We start from the raw sequence: 15,734 nt of genomic DNA, 5'->3' as shown, positions 1-15,734 counted from the left end.
AACTGGAAAAATAATTTTGTTAAAATTCGGTATAGCTGAAGTTAACACGCTGAATTAACTCATGCAGCTACAACCGTCGTTCGAGGCACGGGCAAAAGCTAGTGACCAATAAAACTCTCAAATAACAGATTTAAAATGTATATTTAACAATTTATACATGTAATCTACAATCGACACTTTCCATACAAAATCTCAGTATAAATATAATTTTCCGGTAATGAACACACTGATTGCTGAATTCTCTAGATATGTCCGCCCTCCTTGAGCTTGGCGACGAGGGTGTCAACGTCGGGGACGATGGAGCCAGCCTGCCTCACGGGCGGGTCCTCCACTGACAACACCTTGATCCTGGGGGCTATGTCTACGCCTAAGTCTTTGGCGGTAACCTTCTTTAAGGGCTTCTTTTTGGCTTTCTGTTAATGAGATGTATATGTTAGCGTCTAACATAAGGCAAGTAGTGAACTTTGTAGGCAAGCACTTAAATGTTCCAACTAAAGGGTAGTTGAATCAAAAAGTTTGCGTAATGGGAAACTTATTGTTTGTTGACGATTCAGAAGTTATAAATGAATAAATAAATGCGGACAACATCACATACATTGTTCTAAACCCAAAGTTAGTTGCTAAAGCACTTGTGTTGTGGAATTCAGATACAACGAAGGTACCACAAACACCCAGACCCAAGACAATGTAGAAATGTGAATTTTTACATTGACCCGACCGGGGATCGAACCCGGGACCTCAGAGCTAGCGACACCTTGAAACCGGTAAGTATTTCTGATTTTCCATCAGAAAAAGATATGTGCATTTCTCGTTCATCAAAAAACGTCAGCGTACTAACTGGGAACGAAAAAAAATCCTCTCCCTTGCGGTGCACATTTGTGATGTTTCTACAATCGTTTACGACCATAAAAAGCACTCTAGTGAGATAATCGTTGAAAATCACATCTTATCAATACGAAATGATATATGCATGCATACATTTGAGCGTAATTTATTGAAGATAACGATTGTAGAAATTGCACTTGGCTGGTAAAAAGGCAGCTTTTAAAATAGTATCGCCATTTCCACACTCATACAGTTCTGACCACAATTGAAAACAGAATGGAGTGGGCTTGTATCATAAAAATGGTTTTAATCACGGAACATATACAAGTCTATCTCTCTAATATGTGTGTTATCTATTTGGTTCTCACCATAATGTTCGGCAGGGTGGCGTATCTGGGCTCGTTCAGACGGAGGTCGGCGCTGATGACGGCCGGCAGCTTCGTCTTGATCACCTCAAGACCGCCGTCAATCTCGCGTGTCACCGTCAGACCAGCGTCAGACTTTTCTACCTGTATATCGGAGAGAGAATAGAAAATAAATAAATGTTTATAACAAAGTTTGTGGTAATTTTGTGTAAAGTATGCCGATAAGGTTTTAAGCATGCTGGTGAGCTATATACTTAGTAGAGATAGGTTAATCAGACTATACTACTACTGTTCAATATTGGCCAAATAGTAAGAAATATATAGAAGCACACAAGCTTACTTTTGAGGCGAAGGTACCCTGCGGCCAGTCGAGCAGGGCAGCAGTCATTTGTGCGGTTTGGTTTGAGTCGTCGTCAATGGCCTGAAAATATAGATATTTAATAAAAACAATAGGAAGTAGGTATATGGGTATGCAAATATCGATAAACCCGCGATAAACTATTGACAAAGCAGCCTCCTTTGGTAACCGATATATACGATGTATGATCGAATATCTTATCGCTGTATGTCCGACGACATGGTGCTAGGTTAATGAATTTGAGGGGAGGAGTGAGCTTCCAAGGCATGTTACGGGTTTCTGTTTCATTACTTATTTGATAACGGTTTACGCGTATTTATCGAGCCGAGCCGAGTCATCGGGTAGGGTATATTGCGTCACGAGTCGATATGATCGCGACCCCGCCGCCGCATCAGATCATGATTAAGGACTCCAGTTGGGTCCGCAAATAGTCCGGGATATCGCAATTAATGCGAGTGAGTAAAGCGTTAGTAAATAATTATGCCACGTAAGTTATCGTTAAATTATCTTTGATTTTTATTTTTATCACATTCATTAGATTTGGTATAACTAAATTTGTTCCCAAGGAGTTCTCTAACAGTATTTTCTTGTAAGTTTTTAATTTTAAATTTCTTAAATCATCTATTTTTTGCAGACAAAAGTCTTACAAACACTCTTTAATTTCCAAATAAATTGATGACATGATTTAGTGAAACTGACCTGCTTTCCGACGATAACAATATCGGCTTTTTCGTCCTTGGACAGTTTAGCCAGGATCTTGGCCACATGCAGAGGCTGGAGAGTGTCATAGTCTTTACCAGCTACCTCCACATGGATGGCGCGGTCAGCACCCATCGCTAGAGCTGTCCTGAGGGTTTCCTGAAAATAATGTATCATAATTAATTCAACATTTTTAATTAGAACACAAATGTGAGTAATTTAGATTAATGGAGTGTGTTTGCGTGTCAACTGTGTCATGTGAAGTTGAGTTATCTGGGATGTTAATGTTTTATAAATCTTTTACAGACAATGGTTTATCAGAGACTAAATCTGGTAGTATCATTGCATCCCTTTCGTAAGTTAGTTAGGGTTACAGTAACATTTTTCTTACTTATTTAATTAATTAGAAGCCTTCATTTTTAATTTTCCCTGTACATTCTAGTCTGCGTTTACTGGTTTTTCTTGCTTATAACAATATTACCTGGGCTTGAGCAGGGCCACATGACACAGCGATGACTTCGCTGGCAATCTTCTTTTCCTTCATCCTGACTGCTTCCTCTACGGCAATCTCATCAAAAGGGTTCATGGAGTGCTTCACGCCATCTGTTACTACGCCAGATTTGTCTGGCTTTACACGGATCTGAAAAACACAATTCAGAAAATATTTAATTTCTTCAATGACAATTCAAATAAGAACCATTTAATCGTATTCCTATACAACCTATAGTATATATAATGTGAAGATTAGCATGTAAAGATTGAGTTGTAGTAAATGCATGACAATATCCTGGCCATGCATAATGTGAATGAACTATGAATAAATAAATAATATGAATTGCTTACTGAGATGTTTTGTGAAATTCAATATGAAATAACATGTCAAAGAGTATAAAACCTCATTGATGACTTGTAGGGTGAACCTTTAGGCTTTATTAGGAAATGTATTACAACAATATTTGTTGGCATATTTCCATATGCATTTTAAGAGTATTTTTGGCAGAGCACTGTATCAGATCATGTAATCAATCACTATGCCGTTTTTTTTTGGTTAACCCAGTTCAAGGTTGGCTCTGATAACAAATTAATGTAAGAGGAATGAACTGTTGTCATGAAAATAACTTGAAAATCACATTTCTTTTTCAACTTTTAACACAAATATTTAAGTAAAAGAACAATTTTAGGACGATAACTTGGGCTTAGACTGTTATTTATAATTGCTTTCACACTTTTTAATTTATTGTATATTCATGTAACCTTTGCACTCAACGTAAACTCACTTTTACGGCGTAATCGATCACTCTCTTGACTCCGACTAGTACGCGAGACATTTTGTTATTTGTGCTATTAACTTAAGTAACAACAACTTACACAAGGTAAATCAATTTTAATTAAAACAAATGAAAAACTTCTAATGAAGTTCGAAGTCCAGCCGATTAAAGTTTTTAATTATTTTTTTCCTAGAATGGAATACTGGCTTTTAAGCCACAACAGTTGACAGTTACAATTTTAGTTGCCAGTATAAGAAAGATCAAATTATTATTTTGTGATTTAAAAATTTAGTATTAAGTTAATAATATTAATTAGTTTTGAACGTCGATATAGAATGTGATCGGGTTTTTCATGTCTTTCGATGACAACAAAAATATATGTAACATATCACATAAGTGTAGGTAACATCGAACTCGCGGGCAATTCTTGAAAGCTATGATTTCTTTCAGTTCTTTCACATGCTTTTCATACCTTAGCGTAGCCAATACATACTGGGTAAATTTACACATTCTTCAACGAATTAAATAACTTAACATGCAACTTACGTTCTGCGAATTTTCATTATTATTTTCCTTTACTCGTATATGATAATATCGGAAAGTGGGATTAGGAAAATAGGATTAAGGATATATAAAACCAATAATTAACAATGTCATTCTTTATATTCATCATTGGTAGTCACTGACACCTCAATGTCCAAGATATTGCATCTTTCACGCGAATATAATTAATTACATGGGTAGCACTTATAAATACTATTATAATATGTCTATTATCACTATTAGAACTTGAATTCTTTGTATTTCTTCGACTGCTTCGAATCTGTGTTTTGTTGTCTTTTCCTCTTGTTCTGAAAAGGAACAGTAAAGTTAGAAATAAGATATAATTTGTTATATGATTATGGGTCTATGATATGGAGTATTGAGTAAGAAGCATCATTAAAACATGATAATATATAATTAAATCAAATCTATGCTTAGTTTTTTTTATTTTGACTGTTCAAGAATTTGGACACTTTGGACAGCTTGGGAACTCCTGATTAGCTTATTGCGTTATTTATAAAGAATAGTTTTAAATGAATGAGTAAAGCCAAGTATAGTATGAGCTAGATACCTTCTGCCTGGCGACGTGGTCGGCCAGCATGTCGGACAGGTCCTCGTGCGCCTTGGGGCGGGTCTCGCGCAGATGGCGCTCGTAGCGCGCGGCCACGGCCTCGGGCTCGAGCTCGAGCTCGGAGGGGTCGAGCGCGACCTCGACGCCGCCCAGCGCCGCGCCGCCGCCCTCGCTGGCCGTGCCGCCCGCCGCCGCGCCCGGCGCCGGCGCTGTGCGCTTGCCTAAGGACATCATGACACATTACTGATAAGAACTACACAATAATATGTATAATTTGTATATTGGATCAGTTTGGTAAACTCGGTTTTAAGGAAAATTCTGTTCTTATTCAATGGAAAAAGTTGCTATATTCACAAGAAATAGAAAGAAGAATATATTATCCCTATGTACCCTTTATAGCAGTTATAAAATATGGTGGAAGTTAAACAGCATGATAAGTAAATTTAGTAGGTATCTAGTATCTACACATTTTAGACAATAGGTAATTCAGGATACACAAAAAAAATGGAATACTTCATCTACAGGAGTGATAAATTTTAAAAATAAATGAACATCTCACCAGGGTTTGCGGCCGCGCTGATGTCGTACACGTGAGTGGAGGCCATCATGCCCTGCGTCAGCCCCACGCGCCGCTCCGGTAGCACCTGGTACAATGCTGGAGTGTCGCCACTGGAAACAACGAATGTTAATTAGCCATGAATAAAAGATCTTATAGGTTGGCAAAGAACTTGTGGTACAAATCAATTATGACAGAAGCTGATAAAAATATTTTTAGGATATAGTCTTTTTACTTGTAGTTTACAACTGCAAAACAAAATAGGTCACTCTTATGGGATTAAGAGAATATAACCGAATAATAAAGACATTTATGCAGCTGTCACACCAAAAAACAATTAAACAAGTTACTGCAACGGATAGCCGATTGGTTTAGGTCATCACGCCGAACCTACTGTGCGCGTCGTGTCGCGGTTGCTATACCCGCGTAGGACAAGCATTTACGTGGTCTACTAATGCTCGATGCACGATTGTTCTGAGTCTGGGTGTCTTTACGCAAGTGATTTGTTTGTTCATGAAGCCCCCCGCGACACAAGGATTAAATTACTCAACGCGGGAGTCAGTATAACAAGTTGCTCACCCCTCCATATCGCTCTCGACCTTCTTCTTCCGGAGCTCGATGGTGTCGGGAGTCTCCATGCCGGGCGGGACCGAGCTGATCCCGAGCGGCGTGACGAGTCCCTCTCCGGGCGTGGCCACACCGGCCGCCACTTCGCCCTCCGCTGTCTTCTCGCCTTCGTCGCCAGACTCCTCTGTGGGATTGTGATCAGAATATTAATTGTTCTTGTTGGTGTATAACAAATTAGAAAGTTTTCAAGGTTTTAAGAAACTATAATTATAAGGAAATCTTTGAAAACATCACAGTAATCTTGATCATTAAGAGCAATAAGCGCTTCCTAACGGATTTACATTACGTAGGAAAGTAAAATAAAGAAGAAATCTAGGATGACTACCCCAAGATAAATACATCATATGCCAGAACCGATATTTTTTTTGGTCCTACTAGGACATAAATAAACCACTTGGTATGATTGAGATTTACTCAGCACCAGTTTATCCCAATAAACATACTTTTTTTGATACTAACCTTCTTCTGATTCCTCCTCAGATTCTGATTCCAACTCTCCCCACATTGTCCTATCAATATCCAGGTCTTCAACATCCTAGAACAACAAACATTTGTCACGAATGGTGTAGAATTTTATTGCATTCAATGTATTACATATGATTATGAAACAGATATTGATGGTAAAACAGTCGTATAAGTGAATTACGCATACATTTCGTAGTATTGTATTTCCAAAATTTTGATATTATAATTTACCAACATAAACTTATAAGATTATTAGTTTCAACTCGACTTCATCGCACGTATTCGTATCAAAAGTTAAGAAGCTTTTTGGCATCGTTTTTTAGGAATTTTAATGAATTTCCAATTAGTAACACTTACGTCCTGCCCACTACTCTGGTGTCCGAACACGTCTCCGTAGAGCGGTTTCCCGGTCTCGTCGACGGGCGGCTTGCCCCAGCCTCCCGCGTGGTAGCCGAAGGCGCAGCCCTCGGGGATGGGCGCGTTGAGGCCCGGGATCTTCAGGTTGGGGTACGACGGCGGCGGCCCGTAGCGCTGCTGCGCGATCAGCCACGGGGGTGGCACCTGCGGACGGACAACACTGGTTATTATTCGGAAGTTTTGTAAGTGACATATGATAAATAACTAAATAGATAAGTTTCACTCTAAAAAGGTACTGATTTCTGACGTAAATTAATTCAAGGTTTTTTTTATGTCAGTCTTCAGACACTTCGAAATCTAACAAAAGATCAATGAGCTAAACTAATGATTAAACAAATGAATTTTAATTTTTTCTGTGTCTTGTGGTAAGTCTATACCTAAGGATACTATTTATAGACCTGATAGGCCAACAAAGCAATTTGATATTACTACTGACCTTATGCGATCCGGGTCCCACAGGCATACCCAGCGCAGTTCTCAGCTCCTCGGACAGGTCTCCGGGCTTCTTCTCTCGCAGCCGAGTCTCGAACTCCTTGCCCTCGTAGTATAAGTCGCCGTGGATCGTCATACGCGGTTTTGTCTGCCATCTATATGGATTAACAGGTTATCAATACAAAATTTCCCTTTTACATGACGGATCGATAGAGCTATGTTTTCTAGGTTTATGACGTGTAAGTTTTATTTCTCAAATGTTCTAAATGGAAAAACCGAGTTTAGGTTTAACATCAGAGTTAATACAAATGCTGTGACTGGAAAAAATAATACAACTACTGTTTGAAGAAAACGAAAAACAGTTGACGGAAGAATCATCATCATCATCATCATCATCATCATCATCATCATCATCATCATCATCATCATCATCATCATCATCATCATCATCATCATCTCAGCCTATCGCCGTCCACTGCTGAACGTAGGCCTCCCCCAAAGAAGACGGAAGAATAGTCATGTTTTAATTCATGTTTTTTTCTATTTCCTATAGATATCCTTTTTACACTCTTTCGCAAATGGTTCCTTTTGATAAAATGTATATATTTTATTTGTTGTAGTTGATTGATTAGATGAGGAAGTCATTACAGTCTGTTTCTTTTAAACTTGTCTTGTACGATTAAAAAATAGAATGGTACAAATACCACTTACCCTTTCAATATTTCCTGTTACCCAGACATTCTTCATAAGCTAAATGAAATAATACAAGATGCAGTATTTAAACTGACATGCAATGTGACCAAAAATTCGTGCAGTTTAATAACTTGCTTTTATGGTCACATTTTTTAAGAGTTGAGTAGTGGTTTGTCAGATTAAATGTTATTTTTTTAAAAGTTGCAAAATGCTTTTTTCAATGAGGTCATTAAAATAATAATATTTGATAATTGTTCTTTCATGTATCTCGCAAACGTAAATTGATTGAAGTTTTAAAAAAGACAGATACTTAATTAACAACATTTTTAGGTTGGTCTTGAACTGACCTAGGAACCTGAAACACGGATTTTCAAGATATCTACTATAGACAAAGGAGGTCTCTCACAAACTTTGGATGAGTTCACTTACTGCATAAATTTAGTTGCAAGCAAAGTTTTTGATGAGAGAATAAATGAATATATAATATTACCTTGAGAATTCCAAGTTTGACTTACTTGAAGAAAGCATCATGAAGTTTCTGATAGTCAATATCGATCTTCCCGAGCTTCGGTCTCGTGCGCTCCCTCATCTTGGCCTTGAGGGTCTTGGTCTCCTCTTTGTCCTGCAGCGAGGCCCGCATCTCCATGATACCAGTCTTCTTGATGAAGTCCGGGAGGTCGAACGGGGGCTTCTCTATTCCACGCTTGCCTTGGAGGTACTGTAGAAGTATGAGGTAGTTGAAAGAATGTTTTCTGAATGAATATTCTTTTTTGGAAGGTCTAATATTTATCACAAACATACAAATCACATGCACAATGACACCCAGACTGCACGGATAGCCACGAGTGGTCGAGGTCGCCACGCCAAAGCCACGGTGCGCGTCGTGTCGCGAGTTCGATCCCCGCGAAGGACAAGCATTTGTGTGATCCACGAATGCTTGTTCTGAGTCTGGGTGTCAATGTGCATGTGATTTGTCTATTTGTGAAAACCCTCGCGACACAAAGATTAAATTCCTGAATGCGGGAGTCGTTTGTTTGAATAAAAAATCAACTGAAAGTAATTTATTCAAATAAGGCTACCAAGTAGCACTTTTTGAAGGTCAAATTACAAAAGACCTTGTACCCAGTTTCGCCCACCCTTCACTCCTTCCTAAGTGCTTTTGCTGTGAGAGAAGAAATGGCGCAACAAACTCTTCTCTCCAGTATCCTTATGTTTCTTTATTGCAGTTTTTTATAATTATTTTATTTTATACATATAAGCTAAGGGTCTAATCTATTAACGATCGAGCATCCTGATATTTCAGTAAGAAAATCATTATTCAAAATTGAACTAACCTTCCTCTTATAACACCAATGCCTGGGCACTTGTACAGTGTTCCTGTGTGCTTTGAGCTGCACCAGTAGCCGCGGGTCTCTCGCTGTGACGTCATACATCTCTACGACATCCGGCCTGGAGACCAGTTGCTTGAGCTCCGCTACCGACAGCCGAGATAGCTTCTTTAGTTTACGCTTTGATAAGCGCTCCTTTTCGTCAGCTGCGTTTTTCTGTAATTGAAAAACGAGTTTTGTTATGGAAATATTTAGAGAAAAACGTAAAACATATCTGCGTATGACAGAGACGTCCAAGTTGTAAGAACTTGGATGTCTCTGTCAAACTAATAAAATTTTATGCAATCCCTACTAATATTATAAATGCGAAAGTAACTCTGTCTGTCTGTCTGTCTGTCTGTTACGCTTTCACGTCCAAACCACTGAACTGATTTCAATAAAATTTGGTACAGAGATAGAGTTGACCTTGAGAAAGAACATAGGATAGTTTTTATCCCGGACTTTGGAAGAGTTTTCTTGGAAACGCGATATAACCGACCTCAACGCGGGCGAAAAGCTAGTAGTTTATATTCTTCTTGAATTAAATATTTAGGGGTAAACATATTAGACTATTTCTTAGGATGATCTACAACATATTCCTTATTTAGGTATCCATAGAGGGCAGAACACATAGGACCTGAAGCAGTAATATCAAAGTTTATTAAAAAAGAACACTAGACGACCCAAGGAGGACGTCTTCCGTCATCTCTATTTCCAAAAGAATCTAGCAACTACTCATCACACTATTACACCATAGGCATGGTGTAGGAAAAGATAGATTACCTCAACAGCCTCCTCATCAGCGGCAAATTGATCCTGGACCTTCTCCAGAGGCTTCGAAGGTTTTAGGGTCTCCTTATCCTCTTCCTTGATGGTATCATCCTTCTTCTCCGTGATCTTGAATGCTTCGAGAATGCGGTGGAACTGCCGGTACATTGGCTCCAATTCATGAAACTGAATGTTTTCTTGGACATACCTTAAAAGAAAACAGATGATAATATTGTTGAGTGAATGTTGTTGGTTAATGATTCAAACTAAATAATATAAATATTCTAACACTGTGTAGTTTTTTGATGTTATACTGGTTACTGATAGTTTAGCCATGTATATTTCTAGGATCATAGGGTAAATTCAAATTTCTGTATTTCTTTATAAAATTGGTGAAGTGTAGTGGTGGTAACGGTGCGGATGATCCTCCTGTGTCTAAAAGTGATAAAGCACAGGCCCGGACAACAACAGATAGGTTAATCATTATTTTTAACTGTTGCAACAGTGCTCAATAATGATGAGAGCATTATTGGTGGTACTGTAGCAGTCCAAGTTGGTTATTCTGAGCCTCATATTAAATACACCATGGTTTGTGGAGATATCACACTCTCATGGCTCAAGGCATGCTGTAGCCCTCTAAACCTACACCTTCAGCTCTAGCTGTTTAATAAAAAAGTTTTCAGTATAAACTCACTCTATCTCAGCTTCTTTATCATTCTCCTTGTCGCTGGACTTCTTGACATCTTCTTGGCTGCCTGTAGACTGGTCATCATCCTTCTTCTTTGCCTCCTCACGCCTCTTCTGTTTGGCTGCCTTCTTTTTTTTCTTCTTCCTTTTGTTCTTGTTAGCTTTATTTGCAATACCCTGTAATTAAGTTGTATTGTTACATTTTCATAGTTTATCTTTTTTAAATTTAATTGAATAAAATACATTTGTATTAAGATACATGATCAAAGTAGCTGAGACTTTTATCAAATGAATTGATTATCAGCCAATTTTTTTTTCCAGCCCTCATTAACAATTGACAAATTCAAAATATTTATTACTCTTTTTGTATACTGACATGAGTCTCAATGCACTCCACATCACCTATATTCTAAATACTGTGTTTTTATTGATTTCTGTATGGACTACTTCCAACTACATAATAATTCTTTTGCTCTTTGTGTACACTACATATTATCAGCTAGAAAATGTATAATAGGTTATATTGTTAAGCTTACTTCTTGATTAGAGATAACAGGTGGCAGTGGAGCATCCGGTATGTTCTCATCATCAGATTCACCCTCATCCTCCTCAGCATCGTACTCCGTGCTAATCACCGGGGCCGGTGGTGCCTCAGGTGGATTGTCTTCAGCTGAAAGTGATTATAGCCAGGCTAAGTATAGTTTAAGAAAGAGTTTTGATTTAGTATAAACTTGTACTAAATGTTGTAGAAACTTCTTTATAGATTTAGTAACTAAGTGGACACATTTGCTACAGTTCAGATGTGATTAGTCATTAGGTATTTTGGTTTGAAATAAATGAAATAAAATCTTACTTTTAGGAGCCTCAGGTTCTCCCCCAAGAGCAGCTTGTCTTTGATCTTTGTAAGCAAGTGCTTCTTCAAGAGCTTTAGGCAGCACCACACCACCCACACCAGCTGGTTTGTTTCGAAATTCTTCAGGAGTATCAATTTTCATAGTGAGTAGTGATGGTAGGCTTGAGGGAGGACCCGGCATCCCACCAGACTCATCTCCTTCACCTTCTTCCTCATCACCCTCATCTCCATGATCATCCCAGCCAGGAGGGCCATCCTGCCTTCCCCACCCAGGAGGACCCTGCCCATCCCAGCCCATGGGAGGCATGGTCGGCGGCGGCCCCATCCCAGGCGGACCCATATCCATCTGATTAGCATAGTTACCCTTCATATTAGGACCTCTCATCATATTTGGTGGCATTCTTGGCGGACCCATGCCCGGAGGACCCATTGGGGGCCCCATTCCCATCCCTGGTGGACCCATACCGGGCGGAGGTGGTCCCATACCTGGAGGACCCATTCCCATCATACCGGGTGGTGGACCCATTCCGGGGGGCATTGTGGGCGGTCCTGTTGGCGGGCCGCTTGGCGTGCTCACTGGCGGCATGGCTCCAGGTGGTCCCATAGGCGGCGGGGGCATGTTACTTGTCCCCATTGAACCAGGCGGTGGCGGCATCGGAGGAAAGCTTGGCATTCCCGGCGGCCCCATAGACCCATTATTACTGGGCGGTCCCGTACCAGGCGGGCCTTCCATTTTCACTAACTTAAGTTATTCTATTAAATACACTATACTTTATTTGTATGCAACAGATTTATTTACTAAATCTCTAAAACAATATATTGACACAACACAAACGCTTGTAGGTTAGTTTCCATAGATTATGCACTATTCACTATTGCTGACATAGTGACATTAGTATGTTAGGGATTTTCTTGTATAAACTTACTAAATACAAAAAAAATGTTGCGTTGGTTGAAATGACCTATTCAGACCTAAGCGAGATAGGTGGGCATGGTATTTAGTGCCACCTTAGATAAAGAATCACAAGTAATTATAAATCTATGAGTGCCACTGATACATTATTTCGTTTTACTCTTCGCTACCTATTGTCTGCGCCAGTAAACTACTAGTACTTCGGTAATGAAATTCTGCCAAAGCTTATTTAACTATGCTTATGGATAGAATACCTTCTCGTATATAATAGGATGCATCATGAAAATTCCTGTTTTAATTTGTACTCATGTTATGTGGTTGGTGTAAATAATAAATAAATAAAAAATACACAGGGTGGCAAGTATAAATGCTTTTGAAGAAAGTTACTTGAGACGCAAACCTCGCTGTAAGACAATAAAAAAAATTGTTTCGTATTGCGTTTCGAGGCAATTGCGCTCATACTTGCGGACAAGTGCTTAGACTGCAATACCGTGTAAATCGCCTAAATGTAAAACTCACTTGGCACACACCCGCAGCGGAGGCGACCCTTCTAAAATGAACCGATTCTAGAACTACGCACTCCTTACAAGTTTCTTTTCAACCATTTTTTTAAATTAACCTTTATATTATTATAGTCTATCTCCATACCAATCGATTCGCTATTTATCAAAATCAGTTTAGCTGTTTTGTACTGCAGGTGAATCTCACTGACAGTCATTTCTTTTATCTTCCATTCAAAGAAGTTTTGATGTGTTGAATTTTGAACTATTTGCACCAGCTGTGTATTTTTCGTATCATGTCGACAAATAAAAGAAAAGAAAACAAATCTTGGGCTTTATTTTTATTGAAAATAAACTTAATAAGTCTTTATCACTTATTTTACTTACTTAGCCAGATTAAGCCTAATTGCAAATCACTTATTTACAAGCAAAATCATACTCATAATTACAATTCATGTAGAATTTAAAGTGTCCAATTGATTATTATGTCATAACAAATAGTCAATCTAAGTACAGTCCACAAAAAAAGGTACATGGAGTGGCAAAGGAATACTTATTTAAAACTTTGAAATAAAATCTTGATGATACAGTACTCCATCTACCTGCACTTGTAGATACTTGCAACAATGGTCTTCTTAGAATTTCATAAAATGTTGTAATTTATTTAAGGCACCATGTTTTGTAATCACCAATTTATTTGTGTGGATGCAGGAGGTGGTGGTATACTATTAGATTTTATCACAGTCTGTAGGTATACCTCTAACCTGGTTTTTGGACCTCCCTCATCAATCCCATCTAAGATTTTAAGGTACTGATTATTGGATAATTCTAATATCTTTCTAAATTGTTTGCCATAATGTTGATTAAATTTAGATCCACACATAATAAAGAAGTCATGTAATAATGTTGCAGAAATGTCTGGTTCAGGCTTGAGATTTAAGAATGATGCTAACCATTGCCATCCATAGCGAAGGCTATGAGGATTTGGTACATTGAGGAACCTGGGCATCTGAGCTATCCAAATAGCACATCGGAGTCTGAATATCCCGGACATCCTTTTAAGAAACTTGTCCTGTTTTTCAACAACTCCTTCATCATTGTAAGTGTACCCTCTTGATAAATAGAACTCCTTGTCTGTTTGACCTTCTTTCTGGGGCAGGAACATTGGTACTAAATAGGGACAAAGGTTATGGAAATAAGCTTCCACAAGTTTTCCAAATTTTGGGAACTGTGACCATAGTGCTACTGTGACAGCAGCTAAGGGGTAAGCAGCTTCTGTATTACTCGATACTAGTAGGTCCCCTTGTCTGACTATCTTCTTAGCCAGTAGGGCAGTGCAGTAGGCCAGGCCTTGTGGGTGCTGTGTAGCACACACATAAACATCTAACACTTGTACTCTTTCTCCTCTCAGCAGCTTTGAGAGTTTGTCATACTTGTCCCGCATGTGTACAGCACTGACAGACGACAGGGCATTCACAGGTGTGTTCACTGCTTTCTGACAGTCAAACCTGAATTTCTTTAGGTTAACATTTTGCAGTAAATCCTTGTACTGTGCTTCATATTGTTCTAAGTAACTTTTGAGTTCTTGATAGTAATTGTAATTGTTTGCTGAATAAAATGTTGGTTTTGTAGCTTTTGGTTGTTCCTTTTTAACCTTTGCTTCTTCAGCTAACTTAGCTGCTTGGAGAGCTTGCTGTGCTTCTTTTTCTTCTATCTCTTTCTTTCTTCTCAGTTCCTCTTCCTTCTGCTTTTTAGCCATCTCTTCCTTTTTCACATTTTCTATTTCCAACAAGACTTTACTCTTAATACCTTCTATTTTCACACACAGTTCCTTAGTAAGCTTCACATCAACATCTGTTAATGTTCCACTTCTGCATATATTTACTATGTGGTTAATGTTTCCTTCTATAGCATTGATTGTCAGTTTATATTTATCTAAGACAGCTTTAGCACTGGGTTCAGAGTTTAAGATGTACGTTATTTCATTATAACAGACACAGATTTTAGTGTGGCTGTCTGTCATTGCAGCTAGTCTGGCCATGGCTCTGTTCTGCTCTTCCAATATTCTGTTCATGTTGTCTATTGTCTGTGTGTTGATGACTTGCGTGTTTTTCTCCTCCAGGCGAGCCTCCTTTAACACTGTTACATTGTCATTCTCTTGTAAATGTTTGAGCAACTCTAATGTCCTCTTCTGAGTCTCGTCACGCTGTTTGTTCAAGCCTCTTGTCATGAAGGCTGAGTAGTTTGAGATCATGTTCTTCACCATGTTTGAGAACAGTTCGGTGGAAGTTTCTTTGACTGAATTTTCGCATTCCTTCATGATGAGTGTGTACCTGAGATCCTCTGGAACCTTGTCTTCTATAAAGTCATCTTCTTCTTTTTCTTTTTCAGCGTCCAATTCTAAATCCAGGTACTCTTTCTTTATAGGACTGTTTGGTCCTATCGTCACTTCTTTGACTAGAGGGCTCATTTCGGCGGCTTTCGTTAAAACGGAAACTCGTAACCTTTCAAAGCCCGCAAGTTGATCACTTATGCTAATGTCCCCCTTCCGCAATGAGTTGTTTCTAGATAGATCTTCATAACTACTGTAACTGATATCAAAGGACCTATCCATTTTAGCAAACTTAAAATTAACAATACTCTATCGTAATATAACCGACAACAACATGGAACTTTGAAGCAGGTAGGTCGCAATTGACGTTTCTGACATTTGTTTTGACTACTTTTGACAAACTAAAGTTGAGCAACGCACCTGCTATCTATGGCCATTAACTTCCAAAAATCCTGTCCTTAGTCCAAAGTCCGATGAATCGAAAATAATATGTAA

General features: G+C 38.7%; 3 protein-coding genes across 3 annotated transcripts; all 3 read right to left on the bottom strand.

The window, feature by feature from the left end:
• Positions 1 to 122: 122 nt before the first annotated feature.
• LOC113505026 (electron transfer flavoprotein subunit beta) lies at positions 123 to 3,721 on the bottom strand. The gene is made up of 6 exons (XM_026887544.1): positions 3,525 to 3,721; positions 2,729 to 2,887; positions 2,248 to 2,406; positions 1,531 to 1,611; positions 1,194 to 1,334; positions 123 to 413 (listed from the first exon to the last, which is right to left on the bottom strand). Exons 1-6 carry the CDS (start codon positions 3,573 to 3,575, stop codon positions 243 to 245), a joined length of 762 nt encoding a protein of 253 aa, XP_026743345.1. The 5' UTR covers positions 3,576 to 3,721; the 3' UTR covers positions 123 to 242.
• A 438-nt stretch (positions 3,722 to 4,159) lies between these two features.
• Positions 4,160 to 12,364, bottom strand: LOC113505020 (splicing factor 3B subunit 2). The gene is made up of 13 exons (XM_026887537.1): positions 11,495 to 12,364; positions 11,178 to 11,311; positions 10,649 to 10,818; positions 9,970 to 10,162; positions 9,154 to 9,363; positions 8,335 to 8,537; positions 7,131 to 7,281; positions 6,635 to 6,838; positions 6,272 to 6,347; positions 5,765 to 5,936; positions 5,189 to 5,298; positions 4,630 to 4,850; positions 4,160 to 4,366 (listed from the first exon to the last, which is right to left on the bottom strand). The coding sequence occupies exons 1-13, from the start codon at positions 12,225 to 12,227 to the stop codon at positions 4,298 to 4,300; spliced, it is 2,646 nt and encodes an 881-aa protein (XP_026743338.1). The 5' UTR covers positions 12,228 to 12,364; the 3' UTR covers positions 4,160 to 4,297.
• Positions 12,365 to 13,233: 869 nt separating this feature from the next.
• LOC113505021 (nucleoporin GLE1) lies at positions 13,234 to 15,634 on the bottom strand. Its single transcript, XM_026887538.1, has one exon. It carries the CDS (start codon positions 15,519 to 15,521, stop codon positions 13,593 to 13,595), a length of 1,929 nt encoding a protein of 642 aa, XP_026743339.1. The 5' UTR covers positions 15,522 to 15,634; the 3' UTR covers positions 13,234 to 13,592.
• Between the last annotated feature and the right edge of the window lie 100 nt (positions 15,635 to 15,734).

This window comes from Trichoplusia ni, chromosome 23 (genome assembly GCF_003590095.1).
Source record: "Trichoplusia ni isolate ovarian cell line Hi5 chromosome 23, tn1, whole genome shotgun sequence".
NCBI lineage: Eukaryota > Metazoa > Arthropoda > Insecta > Lepidoptera > Noctuidae > Trichoplusia > Trichoplusia ni.
This window is presented reverse-complemented; position numbering and strand designations above follow the sequence as displayed.